The sequence below is a fragment of the Amblyraja radiata genome, chromosome 1 (assembly GCF_010909765.2).
Source record: "Amblyraja radiata isolate CabotCenter1 chromosome 1, sAmbRad1.1.pri, whole genome shotgun sequence".
Classification (NCBI taxonomy): domain Eukaryota; kingdom Metazoa; phylum Chordata; class Chondrichthyes; order Rajiformes; family Rajidae; genus Amblyraja; species Amblyraja radiata.
The window spans coordinates 191,718,609-191,734,785 of record NC_045956.1 but is presented as its reverse complement, the minus strand read 5'-3'; the positions used below and the strand labels follow the sequence as shown (position 1 = coordinate 191,734,785).

General features: G+C 48.2%; 3 protein-coding genes across 3 annotated transcripts in view; all 3 read right to left on the bottom strand.

Annotated features, from left to right (window-relative positions):
* Nucleotides 1-6,731, bottom strand: part of LOC116983098 (gastrula zinc finger protein XlCGF49.1-like) — a gene marked incomplete at its 5' end in the record, with an annotated part of 145,233 nt that extends 138,502 nt beyond the window's left edge. The window contains one exon of the mRNA XM_033036691.1: nucleotides 5,988-6,731. Within this exon, the coding sequence (XP_032892582.1) occupies nucleotides 6,066-6,731 (666 nt within the window). The remainder of the gene's footprint in view (nucleotides 1-5,987) is intronic.
* Nucleotides 1-16,177, bottom strand: part of LOC116982908 (zinc finger protein 229-like) — a 968,520-nt gene that overhangs the window by 866,167 nt on the left and 86,176 nt on the right. The gene's annotated exons all lie outside the window — the stretch shown is intronic.
* Nucleotides 6,744-7,529, bottom strand: LOC116983064 (gastrula zinc finger protein XlCGF49.1-like; the record flags this gene model as incomplete). The annotated part of the gene is made up of 2 exons (XM_033036630.1): nucleotides 6,971-7,529; nucleotides 6,744-6,886 (listed from the first exon to the last, which is right to left on the bottom strand). Coding segments are annotated over exons 1-2 (702 nt in total), but the record flags the coding sequence as incomplete, so codon positions are not given.

Here is a 16,177-nt window from a genome sequence, read left to right as displayed (position 1 = left end):
CCTCATTCTGATAGTGGAGGAGGCCTAGGACAGAAAGGTCAGTTTGGGAATGGGAGGGGGAATTGAAGTGCTGGGCCACCGGGAGATCAGCTTGGTTATTGTGAACTGAGCGGAGGTGTTCAGCCAATCGATTGGCGAGCCTGCGCTTGGTCTTGCCGATGTAGAAAAGTTGACACCTGGAACAGCGGATGCAGTAGATGAGGTTGGAGGAGGTGCCACCTTGCTGGAATGCTTGATTGTAACATAACAGAGATAAGGATAATATTTTAAATTTTTAATAAGCCTTTATTGTCATTGTACGAAATACGACGAAATTAGGAGAGCTACTCCTGATCAGTGCAACCAAAACAAGTTAAAACAAGATAAAAACACACCCAATACATTATTTAACTGCTTAAAATAGTAGATACATTATATTTATCACGTCTAGGTAAAACATTGCTGAGTGGTCTGTTTTATAGTGGAATGGATGACAGCATTTTCATGTTGTGTGGATATTTGAGGAATTTAGAGTTCTAATGGCCCAGGGAATGAAACTGTTCTTGAGTCTGTTTGTCCAGCTTTTGACGCACCTGTACCGCCTACCAGAGGGCAGGAGGTTGAACAGGAACTGTCCAGGATGGGAGGGGTCTTTGATTATTTTCCTGGCTCTACAGAGGCACGGAGAGCTGGACATGTCTTCCAGGGAAGGCAGAGGGTAGCCGATGATTTTCTGGGCAGTTTTGATCACTCTCTGCAGTGCTCTCCTGTCTGCTGGTGAGCAGCCGGCTTACCACACCGTGATATAATATGCCAGCACACTCTCGATGGTGGAGCGGTAGGTCACTAGCAGCTTCTCCTCTAAACTGTTCTTCCTTAGCACTGTCAGGAAGTGCAATCGCTGCTGGGTCTTTTTTACCACCGCTGAAGTGTTGGCAGACCAGGAGAGGCCCTCCGCGATGTGCCTTCCCAGGAATTTGAAGGTGGAAACCCTCTCGACACAGTCCCCGTTGATGTAGAGCGGGGCAGGGTCCGCTCTGTGCCTTCTGTAGTCGATGACCATTTCCTTTGTTTTGCTGATGTTGAGCGCCAGGTTATTCACAGAACACCACTCTGACAGCTTCAGGACCTCATCTCTGTACGCTGCCTCGTCTGCTCCAGGTATGAGTCCGACCACCGTGGTGTCATCCGCGAACTTAATAATGGAGTTTGTGGAGTGGATGGGAGTGCAGTCATAAGTGTACAGAGCATAGAGAGTGGACTCAGCACACAGCCCTGAGGAGAACCAGTGCTGAGTGTGAGGGTGGAGGAGCAGTGGGGCCCCATTTTGATAGTTTGTGGGCAGTTAGGTAGAAAGTCCTTTATCCAGGCGCAGGTGAGAAGGGGGAAGTCTAAGTCCGACAGCTTGTGGACTAGTATGGCAGGGATGATCGTATTAAAAACTCAGCTATAGTCAATAAAAAGAATCCTTACATGGTTCCCCAGATAGCTCAGTGCAGTGTAGAGGGCAGTGGCGATGGCGTCCTCCGTCGATCTGGTTGCTCTCTAAGCAAACTGATGTGGGTCAAGGTTTGGAGGGAGGCTGGCTTTGATGTTCTGTGAAATTAGTCTTTCAAATCCATTAACCAAATAAAATACAACAGCGGCCAAACGATATTTCCAAGTGCAGGAATTATCTTAGAAGAAGAGGGGAGGTGTCCGACTGCCCTATGGCTACAGATATGCATGGAGGCGAGAATAATTTATCATTTCTGGAGATAGCTGGCCTTTTCTTTCATTATTGATAGTACAACATGAATTCTGAAGAATTCTGAAGACCACAGTGAGGTCAGGAAAAACTTGCTTTATTTGTTACGTAAGGCACAAATGCGTCAAGACTTTCTTTAAAAAACACTTTAAAATGCCTTTACATTTGTCTGCTCCTCAACAGGGCCAAGGAGGGCTTATATTAGCAACATTTCTCTATCCGTTTCCCACCACGGATGGCTGACCTGCTGAGTTCTACCGTCACTTTGGAGGGGAATGGACGGGCGACGTGTCGGGTCTGGACCCTGCTCTTCCTCCAGTTTGCGTGTCACCTCACTCTGGCAATGGAGGAGGCCCAGGATAGAAAGATCAGTGTGGGAGTGGGAAGGGGAGTTAAAATGGTTGGCAACCGGGAGATTCAGCAGGCCTTGGCGGACTGAGCGCAAGTGTAGGGTTAAATGCACGCCTGGATACAAGGAGAGAGTGCGTGTGTGAGAGAGCAAGAGAGAGAATGTGTGACAGAGAGAGGGTGAGAGAGTGGGTGTGAGAGAGCAAGAGAGAGGGTGTGTGTGTGTGAGTGTGTTTGAGAGAGGGAGTGTGTTGGTGTATGAGAGGGAGTGTGATTGTGAGTGTGAGAGAGTCTATGAAAGAGAACAAGAGAGCGGGAGTGTGTGTGTGAGAGAACAAGAGAGGGAGGGTGTGTGAGAGGGACAAAGAGAGGGGGTGGGGGAGAGGGACGAAGGAGATGTGGGGAGGGGGGGAAACAGGGCCGGATTTAGATGAAGAGAGGCCCTAGGCTATTCCACTTGTTAGGCCCCTCCCAATCCCCCACCCCCACAACGTGAAGAATACGGAAGAGTCCACCAGATTGACACCGATGTGCAGCCGGGCGTGGCCAATGAGATAAGGGCTGGAAAGCTGCGCTTTTTATTTATTGCCAGTGCTAGTGTCGAGTTATCGGCTTAAAACACTATTATTCTGAAATGGATGGCGAGGAAAATTACTGAATTGTTGTTTAGGGACTACAGTGCATTGTGACAGCAAATGTAAGAAAGGCCTACGAGTGTCAAAAATATTATACACCGGCCCGTACGAAGCTTTTCAAAAAGCGGGATGGCATGGCAGGATTACGAAGATTTTATGTGAAATAAGTGCACGCAGTTCATATCACAAGCACAAAGCTCAAAGACCCTTGCGGCCAGGGTCCATTTTGGATGCTCTCTGGTGCACCTGAGCCTTATTTTGGAGCATTTTTGCACCAAATTTCAGAAATAATTTTGGTTGTCATGAGTAATGAGTGGTTGGAATGGGATGATTGGGGTCATTGTTGTATACATTTTTTTAAATCAAGAATTGAAGCTGTCCTTGTTTTAATAATCAAGTTGTACTGTAAATTGTTTGATATTATTCATATGGAGAAAATATAATTGCTCTAAAACCTTCCTTAATTTTGCAATCTCACTAAAGATAATCCCCCTTTCCGTCTCCCCTCCTCCTTCCCCCTGCACCTCTCTCCCTCCCCATCTCACTCCCCCTCCCCCCCTTCTCCTCTCTCTCCCACTCTCCTCCCTCCCCACTGTCTCAACCCCCCCCTTTCCCCCTCACACATCACCCCCTCTATCTCCCTCCCTCCCCCTCTCTCCCTCCCACGTAGCGAGGCTCCGACTTCGCGCCGCAGACAGCGTACCCCCCCCCGCCCGGGGAAACGTGCACTCCCGCAACACAATATTCCACTGCTTACCTTGAGTAGACACCTAGGTTCTTTGGTGGACACGAGGCATCGAGGTGATTGTGTGGAGTGCAAATGGAGATCTGAACCGGCCCGGGCCCACTGCGCACGCGCGGAGAGACAGCGTCATTTTGCGTCGCTACTGCGTCACCGGCTTCCCCCAACTGCGCAGGCTCGGATGGTCACAATTTCCCCCCCCAAAACTTCCAGCGCGCTGGAACCAGAATTTTTGGTAATTTCCGTCAAAGTGGAAACGCTGATAGCGCTCCAATTTTTTTTCTCTCGGGATTTTTTTTACTCTGGGAAAATACACCTTGTCCGGAGGCCCATTGGATTTTCAGGCCCTCGGCTTCAGCCTATCGGTAAATCCGGCTCTGCCGAGACCCCCCTAAATCTCGAGGCCCTAAGCTTAAGCTTGTGAAGCTTATACGTAAATCTGGTCCTGGGGGGAATATTTATTTCTGCGTGGGAGAGGCACTGGAGGGAAGGGGTGTCGAGGGTGTGTGTGAGAGAGACAGGGAGCGAGAGAGGGAGTGTGTGAGAGAGGAGGGGGGCACGGGAGGGTGAGTTGAAGAGAATTTGTGTACGAGTGGGGGGGGGGGGAGAGAATACAGTGGAGCATACCTATGTTCTTTTGAGATATACAATCTACCAAATATGGGCATTTCAAGGTACTGGAACAATACAAATAACACTTTGATTAGGCTGAATTATGTTAAAAATATAAGAAAAGCTTACAGCTTATATTTAGTCTTAAATCAGACTTTTCTCTAGTAGATTAATACACAAAGGCAAGTAGGCTTGCCTCAGGTTGTTGAGATAACGAATGACTAACATTTGTCTACCAAGTGACGAGAGAGGAAGCAGAGAAGAAGCTAGATTGATCTCACTAAGGGGGATTGACAAATGGCTGATGTCTTTGATATGTAAAATGCCTTGCACCAAATGTTCGATATCTGTGAGGGGGGAAGTGACGCGAGAGGAAACTAGATTGATCTAAGGGGTATTAACAAATGGCCAATGTCTTTAATATGTAAGATATCTTGTACCATATGACAAAATGCCTTTGATGTGATGCATTCTGTAGAAACCTTTATTTCCTGTACCTCTGACCATGACTAATGTTTGTGAAATGTGCTAAGGTGACGAAAAAACACAATATAATACGATGTAATTCTGTTGTTCGAGGAAGTGGATGAGGTCAGTGAAGTGTCTGTATTGCTCATTTGACTAAAGTTCTCCCTCCCTTCCATCGGCCGATAATAAGTAAAGTTTTGAACTGGTCTACCAAACGTTTGTGAGTTGTCTGTGTATTAAGAAGCAAGCCTGTTTAGTTGTTATAAAAGGAACTTTTTCAACTTCCTCTGCAAAATCTTCCAATTCCAACATCAGTACCCTTTCCCAGGCCAGCATCCTCAGCAACAAAGCCATGATTACACTCAGTCAACTCCATTCAAAATGCCAAACAGTTATCTGCCCAACACCAGAATCATAAACATAAATTAAATTCCCAGTAATGCCAAGAAAAAGAGATCACATGCAAAGAGGAAAAGGTCTAAGCATCTGTGAAAAATTGTATTAATTTGCTATGACTATTGAAAGTTGAGGAATTTTCAGGATGCCCCAACAGTACACAGAAACAGAGAGTAAACAGCTAAAGGACAAAGGCATCTACCAAACAACCCAGCAGCCCATTCAAACATCACCTGACCCATCAGTGGAACAGCCAATGTTTCTTGACAAATAAACATAATCAGGTACCTCAGAACCTAAATGAAAGGAAATCATCTTTGACCTTGAATCTGTATTTGTATTTGAAATGGCGGGTCGGCAAGTCGGCGGGCGCTACCCAGCCAACGATGAGGAGGAGGTGAAGCTGCAGCAGGAGAGTCCAAGTACTCGGCGCCACCATCTGCGGCTCGACTGAACCCGCACGCCCACATACGTTCTAAGTTGATAACGCCATCTATAGTTCGAATGTTGCTTATTCTCCGATAAGGTTTGCTGATATTGCAATATATTTTTGTTTCCATCTTTCCCCCTTATTATTTCAAAATCATACTGTTCCGATTTTTCACACTTTTTTAACTTAAAAATCAGAAAAAATGATAAAATCGGACTAGTTGCCAGGTATGGTGGAGGGAGAGTGTGGGGCGGGGGTAGACTCTGCAGGACTGATGTGGAGGCTTTTTGGGGAAGGTGCAGAGATGGTTAACTAGAATGGTTTAAAAACAAGGAACTGCAGATGCTGATTTACAAAAAAGTGCTGGAGTAACTCAGCGGAATAGGCAGCATCTCTGGAGAGGAATGCGTGACGTTTCGGGTCGAGACTAAGAAGGGTCTCGACCCAAAACGTTACCCATTCCTTCCAGCATTTTGTGTTTACTGAAACAGCGCCTATCCACGTGGCGGTGTGGCAGTAGGCTGGAGGCCTTGCCACAGAGCGGGCAGGTGAAGGGGCGCTGGCCAGTGTAGACTCGCCGGTGCTCCAGTAGGTGGTCAAAGCAGGCGAAGCCCTTACCACAGAACGGGCAGGGGGAAGGGACGCTCAACGCTGTGGGTACGCCGGTGCTGCCACAGGCTGGGCATGCGGATGAAACACTTGCCACACTCAGTGCACACAAAGGGTTTCTCTCTGGTGTGTATCTGCTGGTGCTCCGGCAGCCCCCATGCTCTCTTGAAACGCTTGCCGCAGTGGGAGCAGCTGCTCGCCGGCGTGGGTCCGCCGGTGCTGCCGCAACCCCCGCGAGCTGTCAAATGCCTCACCGCAGTACAGGCAGTCATAGGGCTGGCCACTGGTGTGCACGCGCGTGTGAGACAGGGCGTGGGAGTCCCTGGCAAAGTGCTCTCCACACACCGGGCTGGGGAAGGGACGGTCGCCGGCGTGCACCCGCTGGTGGGACAGCAGTCTGGTGGAGCGGGTGAAGCCCTTGCCGCACTGGGCGCAGGTGTAGGGACACTCGCCGGTGTGGGTTGATTGGTGCTCCAGCAGCCTGGTGGAGCTGGTGAAGCCCTTGCCGCACTGAGTGCAGGTGTAGGGGCGCTTGCCGGTGTGGGTGCGCTGGTGCTGCAGCAGGTTGCTGGACTGGGTGAAGACCTTGCCACACTGGGCACAGGTGAAGGGGCGCTCGCCAGTGTGGGTGCGCTGGTGGGACAGCAAGTTGCTGGCCTGGGTGAAGCCCTTGCCGCACTGGGCGCAGGTGAAGGGGCGCTCGCCAGTGTGGGTGCACTGGTGCTGCAGCAGGCTGGTAGAGTGGGTGAAGCCCTTGCCGCAGTCGCTGCAGGTGTAGGGACGCTCGCTGGTATGGGTGCGCTGGTGCTCCAGCAGGTTGCTGGAGCGGGTGAAGCCTTTGCCGCAGTCGGAACAGGTGTAGGGCCGCTCCCCAGTGTGCAGGCGCCTGTGCAACTTCAGGTCCGTGGACGACTTAAAGCCTTTGCCGCAGTCGGAGCAGATGAAGGGCCGCTCACTACTGTGCACCCGCCGGTGATGCAGCAGCCCCGACGACTGGGTGAAGCCCTTGCCGCAGTCGCTGCAGGTGTACGGCCGCTCCCCGGTGTGCATGCGCCTATGCATCAACAGGTGCGTAGACGACTTGAAGCCTTTGCCGCAGTCGGAGCAGGTGAAGGGGCGCTCACTGCTGTGCACCCGCCGGTGCTGCAATAGCCCCGTCGACCGGGCAAAGCTCTTTCCGCAGGTGGAGCAGCCATAGGGTTTCTCGCCCGTGTGCACCCGCCGGTGCTCCTGCAGCGCCATCAACCGGGCAAAGCTCTTGCCGCAGGTGGAGCAGCTGAAGGGCTTCTCGCCCGTGTGCACCCGGCGGTGCATCTTCAGGTGATTCATCGTCTTGAAGCTCAAGCCGCAGTCGGAGCAGGTGAAGGGCCTCTCGCCAGAGTGCAGGCAGTTGTGCCGCAGCAGGTTGGTGCAGCTCTTGCTGCACTCCGAGCAGTCAAAGGGGCGTTCTCCCGTGTGAACCCGCCGGTGGGTCTCCACCTCACTCGGGGTCTGCCAGGCCTTGCCACACACGTCGCACTCATAACGCTTCTCCTTGTTGTGCCCCGTCATGTGGTCCTCCATCGAAGCTCAGCCCCTTCGAAGCTCAGCCCGCACACCGAGCAGATGGGGGGGGTGGTCTCACCGGCAGCCTGGCCGCCCTCAATGGCCGCTCACGTTCCCGTCTCTCCGTCCACAGCAACGGCTCCTAAACCCTGCAGGAGGGGAACACAGAGGGTCAATACCTGTTTCTGTCTTCAAGGATCCAACTTTGATCTTAACTATTTTTTTCCTCTTCACATACCTAAAGAAGCTTTTAATATCCTCCTTTATATTCTTGGCTAGCTTACCTTCATACCTCATCTTTTCTCCCCGTATTGCCTTTTTAGTTATCTTCCGTTGCTCTTTGAAAGTTGCCCAACCCTCTGGCTTCCCACTTATCTTTGCTATGTTCTGCTTCTCTTTTATTTTTATACTCTCCTTGACTTCCCTTGTCAGCCATGGTCGCCCCTTACTCCCCTTGGAATCCTTCTTCCTCTTGGGAAAGAATTGATCCTGCACCTTCTGTATTATTCCCAGAAATACCTGCCATTGTTGTTCCACTGTCATCCCTGCTAGGTTATCTTTCCTGTCAACTTTGACCATCTCCTCCCTCTTGGCTCCTTAGTCCCATTTGCTCAACTGTAATACTGACACTTCCGATTTTCCCTTCTCCTTCTCAAATTGTAGATTAAAACTTATCATATTATGGTCACTACCTCCTAATGCAGGGCTCTCGCTTAATTGTTATCCCCTGTTGCCAGCCTGGCAACCTAGGCACATTTTTAGGTTGCCAAATGACAGTTTAGGTGATCATTTAAGACTGCTTGCATGACGTGTGCGATAATGTGCTCGGACGAAGTGCGTAGTTACCAGTCAGAATTATGGACAATGAAGCATTCACGTATTATTTCTGCTTCAAATAAAGTCACAAACTAAACATATTCACCAATCAAGACATTATATATACCCCAATGACATGCTGCAAAATTACAATACAGTATCTCATCTCCTTTTACACGTTGCAATGAATGCAATTTCTATTATTTATTTCCACTTCCAAACAAAATTCTGGTTGGATTATTCAGCATATGATCAACCTCAGTGAGACCAAGTGCAGGCTTGGCGATCGCTTCGCACAACACCTACACTGTTCGCAATAACCAACCTAATCTCCCGGTGGCTCAGCACTTCAACTCCCTCTCTCATTCCGAATCCGACCTTTCTGTCCTGGGCCTCCTCCATGGTCAGAGCGAGGCCCACCGCAAATTGGAGGAACAGCACCTCATATTTTGCTTGGGTAGTTTACACCCCAGCGGTATGAACATTGTCTTCTCCAATTTCAGGTAGCCCTTGCTTTCTCCCTCCTTCCCCTCCCATTTTACACTCCAGCGGTATGAAAATTGACCTCCAATTTCAGGTAGTCCCTGCGTTCTCCTCCGCTTCCCAGTTCTAACTCAGCCCATTGTCTCCGCCTCTTCCTTTCTCTTCCCACCCCCTGCACCCTTACATCAGTTTGAAGAAGGGTCTCGACCCAAAACGTTGGCTATTTCCTTCGCTCCATAGATGCTGCCTTACCCGCTGAGTTTCTCCAGCATTTTTGTCTCCCCATTCACACAAGTTCTGTTATCCCACTTTCCTCACCCACTCCCTACGCGTTAGGGGCAATTTTACGGAGACAAGTTAACCTACAAAGCCAATGTATCTTTGGGATGTGGGAGGATACCTGCATGCTTGCAGGGAGAATGTGCACATTCAACACACAATGCCCGAGGACAGGATCGAACACAGATCCCTGGCATGTGAGGCCAGCAAGTCCAGCAGCTGTGCCACTATATTTTATTTTCCAACACACAAAAAATTATACATTGATAACTTTGGTTACTAAAAAAAAAGAAACTATCCATTTTCAGTCTTAAATCTCTAAGTGATGCTACGTCCCCCTTTACAGCTATTGTGTGTTTTAATTCAGCTCAAGACTATGTCCTTGTTCATTAGTCGCTGAAAGTAAGCATGCAGGTACAGCACGTAGTGAAGAAAGCGAATGGCATGTTGGCCTTCATAACAAGAGTAGTTGAGTATAGGAGCAAAGAGATCCTCGTGCAGTTGTACAGGGCACTGGTGAGACCACACCTGGAGTATTGTGTGCAGATTTGGTCTCCAAACTTGAGGAAGGCCATTCTTGCTACTGAGGGAGTGCAGCATAGGTTCACAAGGATAATTCCCTGGATGGCGGGACTGTCATATGTTGATAGATTAGTCGTACGTTTGTATACTCTGGAATTTAGAAGGATGAGAGGAGTATTATTGAAACATATAAGATTATTAAGGGTTTGCACATGCTAGAGGCAGGAAACATGTTCCCAATGTTATAGACAATAGACAATAGACAATAGGTGCAGGAGTAGGCCATTTGGCCCTTCGAGCCAGCACCGCCATTCAATGTGATCATGGCTTATCATCCCCAATCAGTACCCCATTCCTGCCTTCTCCCCATATCCCGTGACTGCTATTTTTAAGAGCCCGATCTAGCTCTCGCTTGAAAGTATCCATTGAACCTGCCTCCACCGCCCTCTGAGGCAGAGAATTCCACACTCACCACTCTCTGTGAGAAAAAGTGTTTCCTCGTCTCCATTCTAAATGGCTTACTCCTTATTCTTAAACTGTGGGGGAAGTCCAGAACCAGGGGCCACAGTTTAAGAATAAGGAGTAAGCCATTTAGAACGGAGATGAGGAAACACTTTTTCTCACAGAGAGTTATGAGTCAGTGGAATTCTCTGCCTCGGAGGGCGGTGGAGGCCCATTCTCTGGATACTTTCAACAGAGAGTTAGAGTAGCTCGAAGGGCCGAATGGCCTACTGCTGCACCTATTGTCTTTTGCCTCAGATTTAAGGGACGTCCTTTAAAGAAGGAGATGAGGTGGAATTTCTTTAGTCGGAGGGTGGTGAATGTGGTATTTAGAAACATAGAAAATAGGTGTATGAGGAGAGCATTCGGCCCTTCGAGCCAGCACCACCATTCATTGTGATCATGGCTGATCATCCCCAATCAATAACCTGCGCCTGCCTTCTCCCCATATCCCTTGATTCCTCTAGCCCCTAGAGCTCTAACTCTCTCTTAAATCCATCCAGTGATTTGGCCTCCACTGCCCTCTGTGGCAGGGAATTCCACAAATTCACAACTCTCTGGGTGAAAACGTTTTTTCTCACCTCAGTCTTAAATGGCCTCCCCTTTATTCTAAGACTGTGGCCCCTGGTTCTGGACTCGCCCAACATTGGGAAAATGTTTCCTGCATCTAGCTTGTCCAGTCCTTTTATCATTTTATATGTTTCTATAAGATCGCCCTCATCCTTCTAAACTCCAGTGAATACAAGCCTAGACTTTTCAATCTTTCCTCATATGACAGCCCGGCCATCCCAGGGATCAATCTCGTAAACTTACGCTGCTCACAAGGATGTCCTTCCTCCAATTAGGAGACCAAAACTGTACACAATATTCCAGATGTGCTCTTTTATGAGCCCTATACAACTGCAGAAGAACCTCTTTACTCCTATACTGAAATCCTCTTGTTATGAAGGCCAACATTCCATTAGCTTTCTTCACTGCCTGCTGTACCTGTAAGCCAACTTTCAGTGACCGGTGTATAAGGATACCCAGGTCTCGCTGTACCTCCCCCTAACCTAACCTAACCCCATTGAGATAATAATCTCCCCCCTTGTTTTTGCCACCAAAGCGGATAACCTCACATTTATCTATCTTATACTGCATCTGCAACGCATCTGCCCACTCACTCAACCTGTCCAGGTCACCCTGCAACCTAACATCATCTTCACAGTTCACACTACCACCCAGCTTTGAGTCATCCGCAAACTTGCTAGTGTTGCTCCTAATTCCCTCTTCCAAATCATTAATATATATGGTAAACAGTTGCGGACCCAACGCCGAGCCTTGCGGCACTCCACTCGCCACTGCCTGCCATTCTGAAAAGGACCCATTCACTCCTACTCTTTGCTTCCGGTCTGCCAACCAATTTTCTATCCATGTCAACACCCTACCCCAAATACCATGTGCTCTAATTTTAGTCACCAGTCTCCCGTGTGGGACCTTATCAAAGGCTTTCTGAAAGTCCATTTATAAGAAGGAGACGAAGAAGAAAAAGATTGCCACAGAAGGCTGTGGAGGGGCAAGTCAGTGGATATTTTTTAGGTAGTGAAATATTCTTGATTAGTACGGGGGTCAGGGGTTATGGGGAAAAGGCAGGAGAATGGGGTTAGGAGGGAGAGATAGATCAGCCATGATTGAATAGTGGAGTAGACTTGATGGGCCGAATAATTCTATTCCGATAACTTATGACCTAATGACATACAGAAGAATATAAATGTCATAGTTATTATAGAACAGAATATAGCATATTGTTGTAGAATATAGCCTTTGTTATGGAACAGAATAGAGCATAGAACAGTCCAGCACAGGAACGGGCCCTTCGGCCCACAATGTCCGTGTTGAACAAGATGCAAATAACATCCAATTTCTTCATTTTATTCAATGTTTTTTCTTATTTCAATTATTCTGTATTTTTCAATTTCTTCATTTTATTCAAAGATTTTTCATAAAGCATGGAAAGAGGCCCATTGGCCCACCTTGCCCACCCTTTCCAGCTTGACAACATCCCATAACAATTCCCATAACATGGTGACCAAAACTGAACACAATACTCCACACTCAATATTTTGACTGATGAAGGCCAATGTACCGAAAGCCTTCTTGACCACCCTGTCTACCTGTGACACCACTTTCAAGGAGCTATGTACAATTGAATTTCCATCACAAAAATAATCTGTTTTTAAAACCACAGCAGGCATCTCTCCCACATGCGGCGTTTAGGTAAATTATCCACAAAATAGGTGGAATGAACAAGAGACTGTGCATTTACCCAATCTATTCCTCTCATGATTTTGCTCATCACCCCTCATCGCCTGCGCTCCAAGGAATAGAGTCCTAGCTTACACAACCTCTCCCTATAGTTCAGACCCTCTAGACCTGGCAACATCCTCGTAAATCTTCTCTGTGCCCATTCCAGCTCGACGACATCTTTCCTATAACATAGTGACCAAAATTTAACACAAAATTCTAAATGTGGCCTCACCAACGTCTTATACAACTGCAACATGATCGCTTAGTTTCTATATTCAATACACTGACTGATAAAGGCCAATGTGCCAAACTACAACACTCTACAACACTACCCAGAGGCCTACCATTCACTGTGTAAGTCCTGCCCATGTTAGACTTCCCAAAATGCAACACCTCACATTTCTCTGTATTAAATTCCATCAACCATATCTCAGCCCACCTGACCAATCGATCCAGATCCTGCTGCAATTGTTCACAATCATCTGCAAAACTATCCACTTTTGTATCATCAGCAAACTTGCTAATCTTACCCTGTATGTTCTCATCCAAATCATTGATGTAGATGACAAACAGTAATGGGCCCAGCACTGAACCCTGAGGCACACCACTAGTAACCGGCCTCCAGTCCAAGAAGCAACCTTCCACAATCACACCATGTTTTTTCCACACCAGGGCATCGGAAATGTCCTCGTTCTTCAGGGAACGGGGATTCCCCTCCGCCACCATAGATGAGACTCGCACCAGGGTCTCATCCATACCTCGCAACACTGCTCTCTCTCCCCATCCCCGCACTCACAACAAGGGCAGAGTCCCCCTAGTCCTCACCTTTCACCCCACCAGCCGGCAAATACAACAAATAATCCTCCGCCATTTCCGCCACCTCCAACGTGACCCCACCACTCGCCACATCTTCCCATCTCTCCCCATGTCTGCCTTCCGCAAAGACCGCTCCCTCCGCAACTCCCTTGTCAATTCTTCCCTTCCCTCCCGTACCACCCCCTCCCCGGGCACTTTCCGTTGCAACCGCAAGAAATGCAACACCTGTCCCTTCACCTCCCCCCTCGACTCCATTCAAGGACCCAAGCAGTCGTTCCAGGTGCGACAAAGGTTCACCTGTATCTCCTCCAACCTCATCTACTGCATCCGCCGCTCTAGATGTCAGCTGATTTACATCGGGGAGACTAAGCGGAGGTTGGGCGATCGTTTCGCCGAACACCTCCGCTCAGTCCGCAATAACCTACCTGAACTCCCGGTGGCTCAGCACTTCAACTCCCCCTCCCATTCCCAATCCGACCTCTCTGTCCTGGGTCTCCTCCATTGCCAGAGTGAGCAACACCGGAAATTGGAGGAACAGCACCTCATATTCCGCCTGGGTTGCTTGCGTCCGGATGGCATGAACGTTGAATTCTCCCAGTTTTGCTAGCCCTTGCTGTCTCCTCCCCTTCCTTAACCCTCGAGCTGTCTCCTCCCATCCCCCCACCCTCGGGCTCCTCCTCCTCCCTTTTTCCTTCCTTCTCCCCCCCACCCCCCATCAGTCTGAAGAAGGGTTTCGGCCCGAAACGTCGCCTATTTCCTTCGCTCCATAGATGCTGCTGCACTCGCTGAGTTTCTCCAGCATTTTTGTGTACCTTCCACAATCACCCTCTGCTTCCTTGCTTGAGCCAATTTTCTATCCATTCAGCTATCTTTCCTTGCATGTCATATGTACTGTGGAACAATTAAATTTTCACAGTGCAGATTTACAGACCTATTAACCCAATATCCATAGATACCATGCAATAAACAACAATTCAATTAATTAATAACACCAATATTATTGCATAAAAGCCCCACAAATGCATAAAGTGTTGAGGGGAATAAATAAGAGTGAATCGTGTAGATGGGGCAAAGAAACGTAGACAATAGGTGCAGGAGGAGGCCAGTTGGCCCTTCGAGCCAGCACCGCCATTCATTGTGATCATGGCTGATCATCCACAATCAGTAACCCGTGCCTGCCTTCTCCCCATATCCCATGATTCCGCTAGCCCCAAGAGCTCTATCTTATGCCCATGTCCCACTGAGGAAACCTGAACAGAAACCTCTGGAGACTTTGCGCCCCACCCAAGGTTTCCGTGCGGTTCCCGGAGGTTCCCGGAGATTTTTGTCAGTCTCCCTACCTGCTTCCACTACCTGCAACCTCCAGGAACCACACGGAAATCTTGGGTAGGGCGCAAAGTCTCCAGAGGTTTCCGTTCAGGTTTCCTAAGTGGGACAGGGGCATAACTCTCTTTTAAATTAATCCAGTGAATTGGCCTCCACTGCCTTCTGTGGCAAAGAAGGGGAACGTTAAATCGGAAATGGCAGTGATGCAGTTGAAGAAAGGGGACTATGAAGGCATGAGAGGGGTGCTGGCCAAGGTAGACTGGGAAGGGATCCTAGCAGGAATGACGGTGGAACAGCAATGGCAGGAATTTATCAGCATAATCCGGAAGACGCAGGATCATTTCATTCCAAAAAGGAAGAAAGATTCTAAGGGGAGTAGGAGGCAACCGTGGCTGACAAGAGAAGTTAGGGATAGAATAAAACTAAAAGAAAAGATGTATAACACAGCAAAGAGTAGCCGGAAGCCAGAGGATTGGGAAACTTTCATAGGACAACAGAAAGAAACAAAGCGGGCAATACGGGCTGAATAGATGAAGTACGAAGGGAAGCTGGCCAGGAATATAAAGAAGGACAGTAAAAGCTTATTTCGATATGTTAAGGGAAAAAGAGTAGCAAAGTCAAATGTGGGTCCCTTGAAGGCTGACACGGGTGAAATTACTTTGTGGGCAACAAGGAAATGGCAGAAGAGTTGAATAGATACTTTGGATCTGTCTTCACTAAGGAAGACACAAACAATCTCCCAGATGTACTGGAGGACAGAGGATCTAAGGGGGTAGAGGAACTGAAATAAATTTTCATTAGGTGAGAAATAGTATTGGGTAGGCTAATGGGACTGATGGATGGTAAATCCCCTGGGCCTGATGGTCTGTATCCCGGGGTCCTCAGGGAGGTGGCTCTAGAAATAGTGGATGCATTGGTGATCATTTTCCAATGTTCAATAGATTCAGGATCAGTTCCTGTGGATTGGAGGACAACTAATGTTATCCCACTTTTCAAGAAAGGAGCGTGAGAGAAAACGGGGAATAACAGACCAGTTAGCATGACTTCGGTGGTGGGAAAGATGCTGGAGTCAATTATTAAAGAGGTAATAATGAGGCATTTGGATAGCAGTAAAATGATTAGTCCAAGTCAACGTGGATTTATGAAAGGGAAATCATGCTTGACTAATCTTCTGGAATTTTTTGAGGATGTGACAAGTAAAATGGATGAAGGGGTGCCAGTGGATGTAGTGTATCTAGACTTTCAGAAAGCCTTTGAAATGGTCCCGCACGGAAGACTGGTGACTAAAATTAGAGCAAATGGTATTGGGGCTAGATTGTTGGCATGGATAGAAAATTGGTTGGCAGACCGGAAGCAAAGAATAAGAGTGAACGGGTCCTTTTCAGAATGGCAGGCAGTGGCGAGTGGAGTGCCGCAAGGCTCGGTGTTGGGGCAGCAACTGTTTACCATATATATTAATGATTTGGAAGAGGGAATTAGGAGCAACACTAGAAAGTTTGCCGATGACACAAAGCTGGGTGGCAGTGTGAACTGTGAAGAGGATGTTAGGAGGTTGCAGTGTGACCTGGACAGGTTGAGTGAGTGGGCAGATGCGTGGCAGATGCAGTATAATATCGATAAATGTGAGGTTATCCACT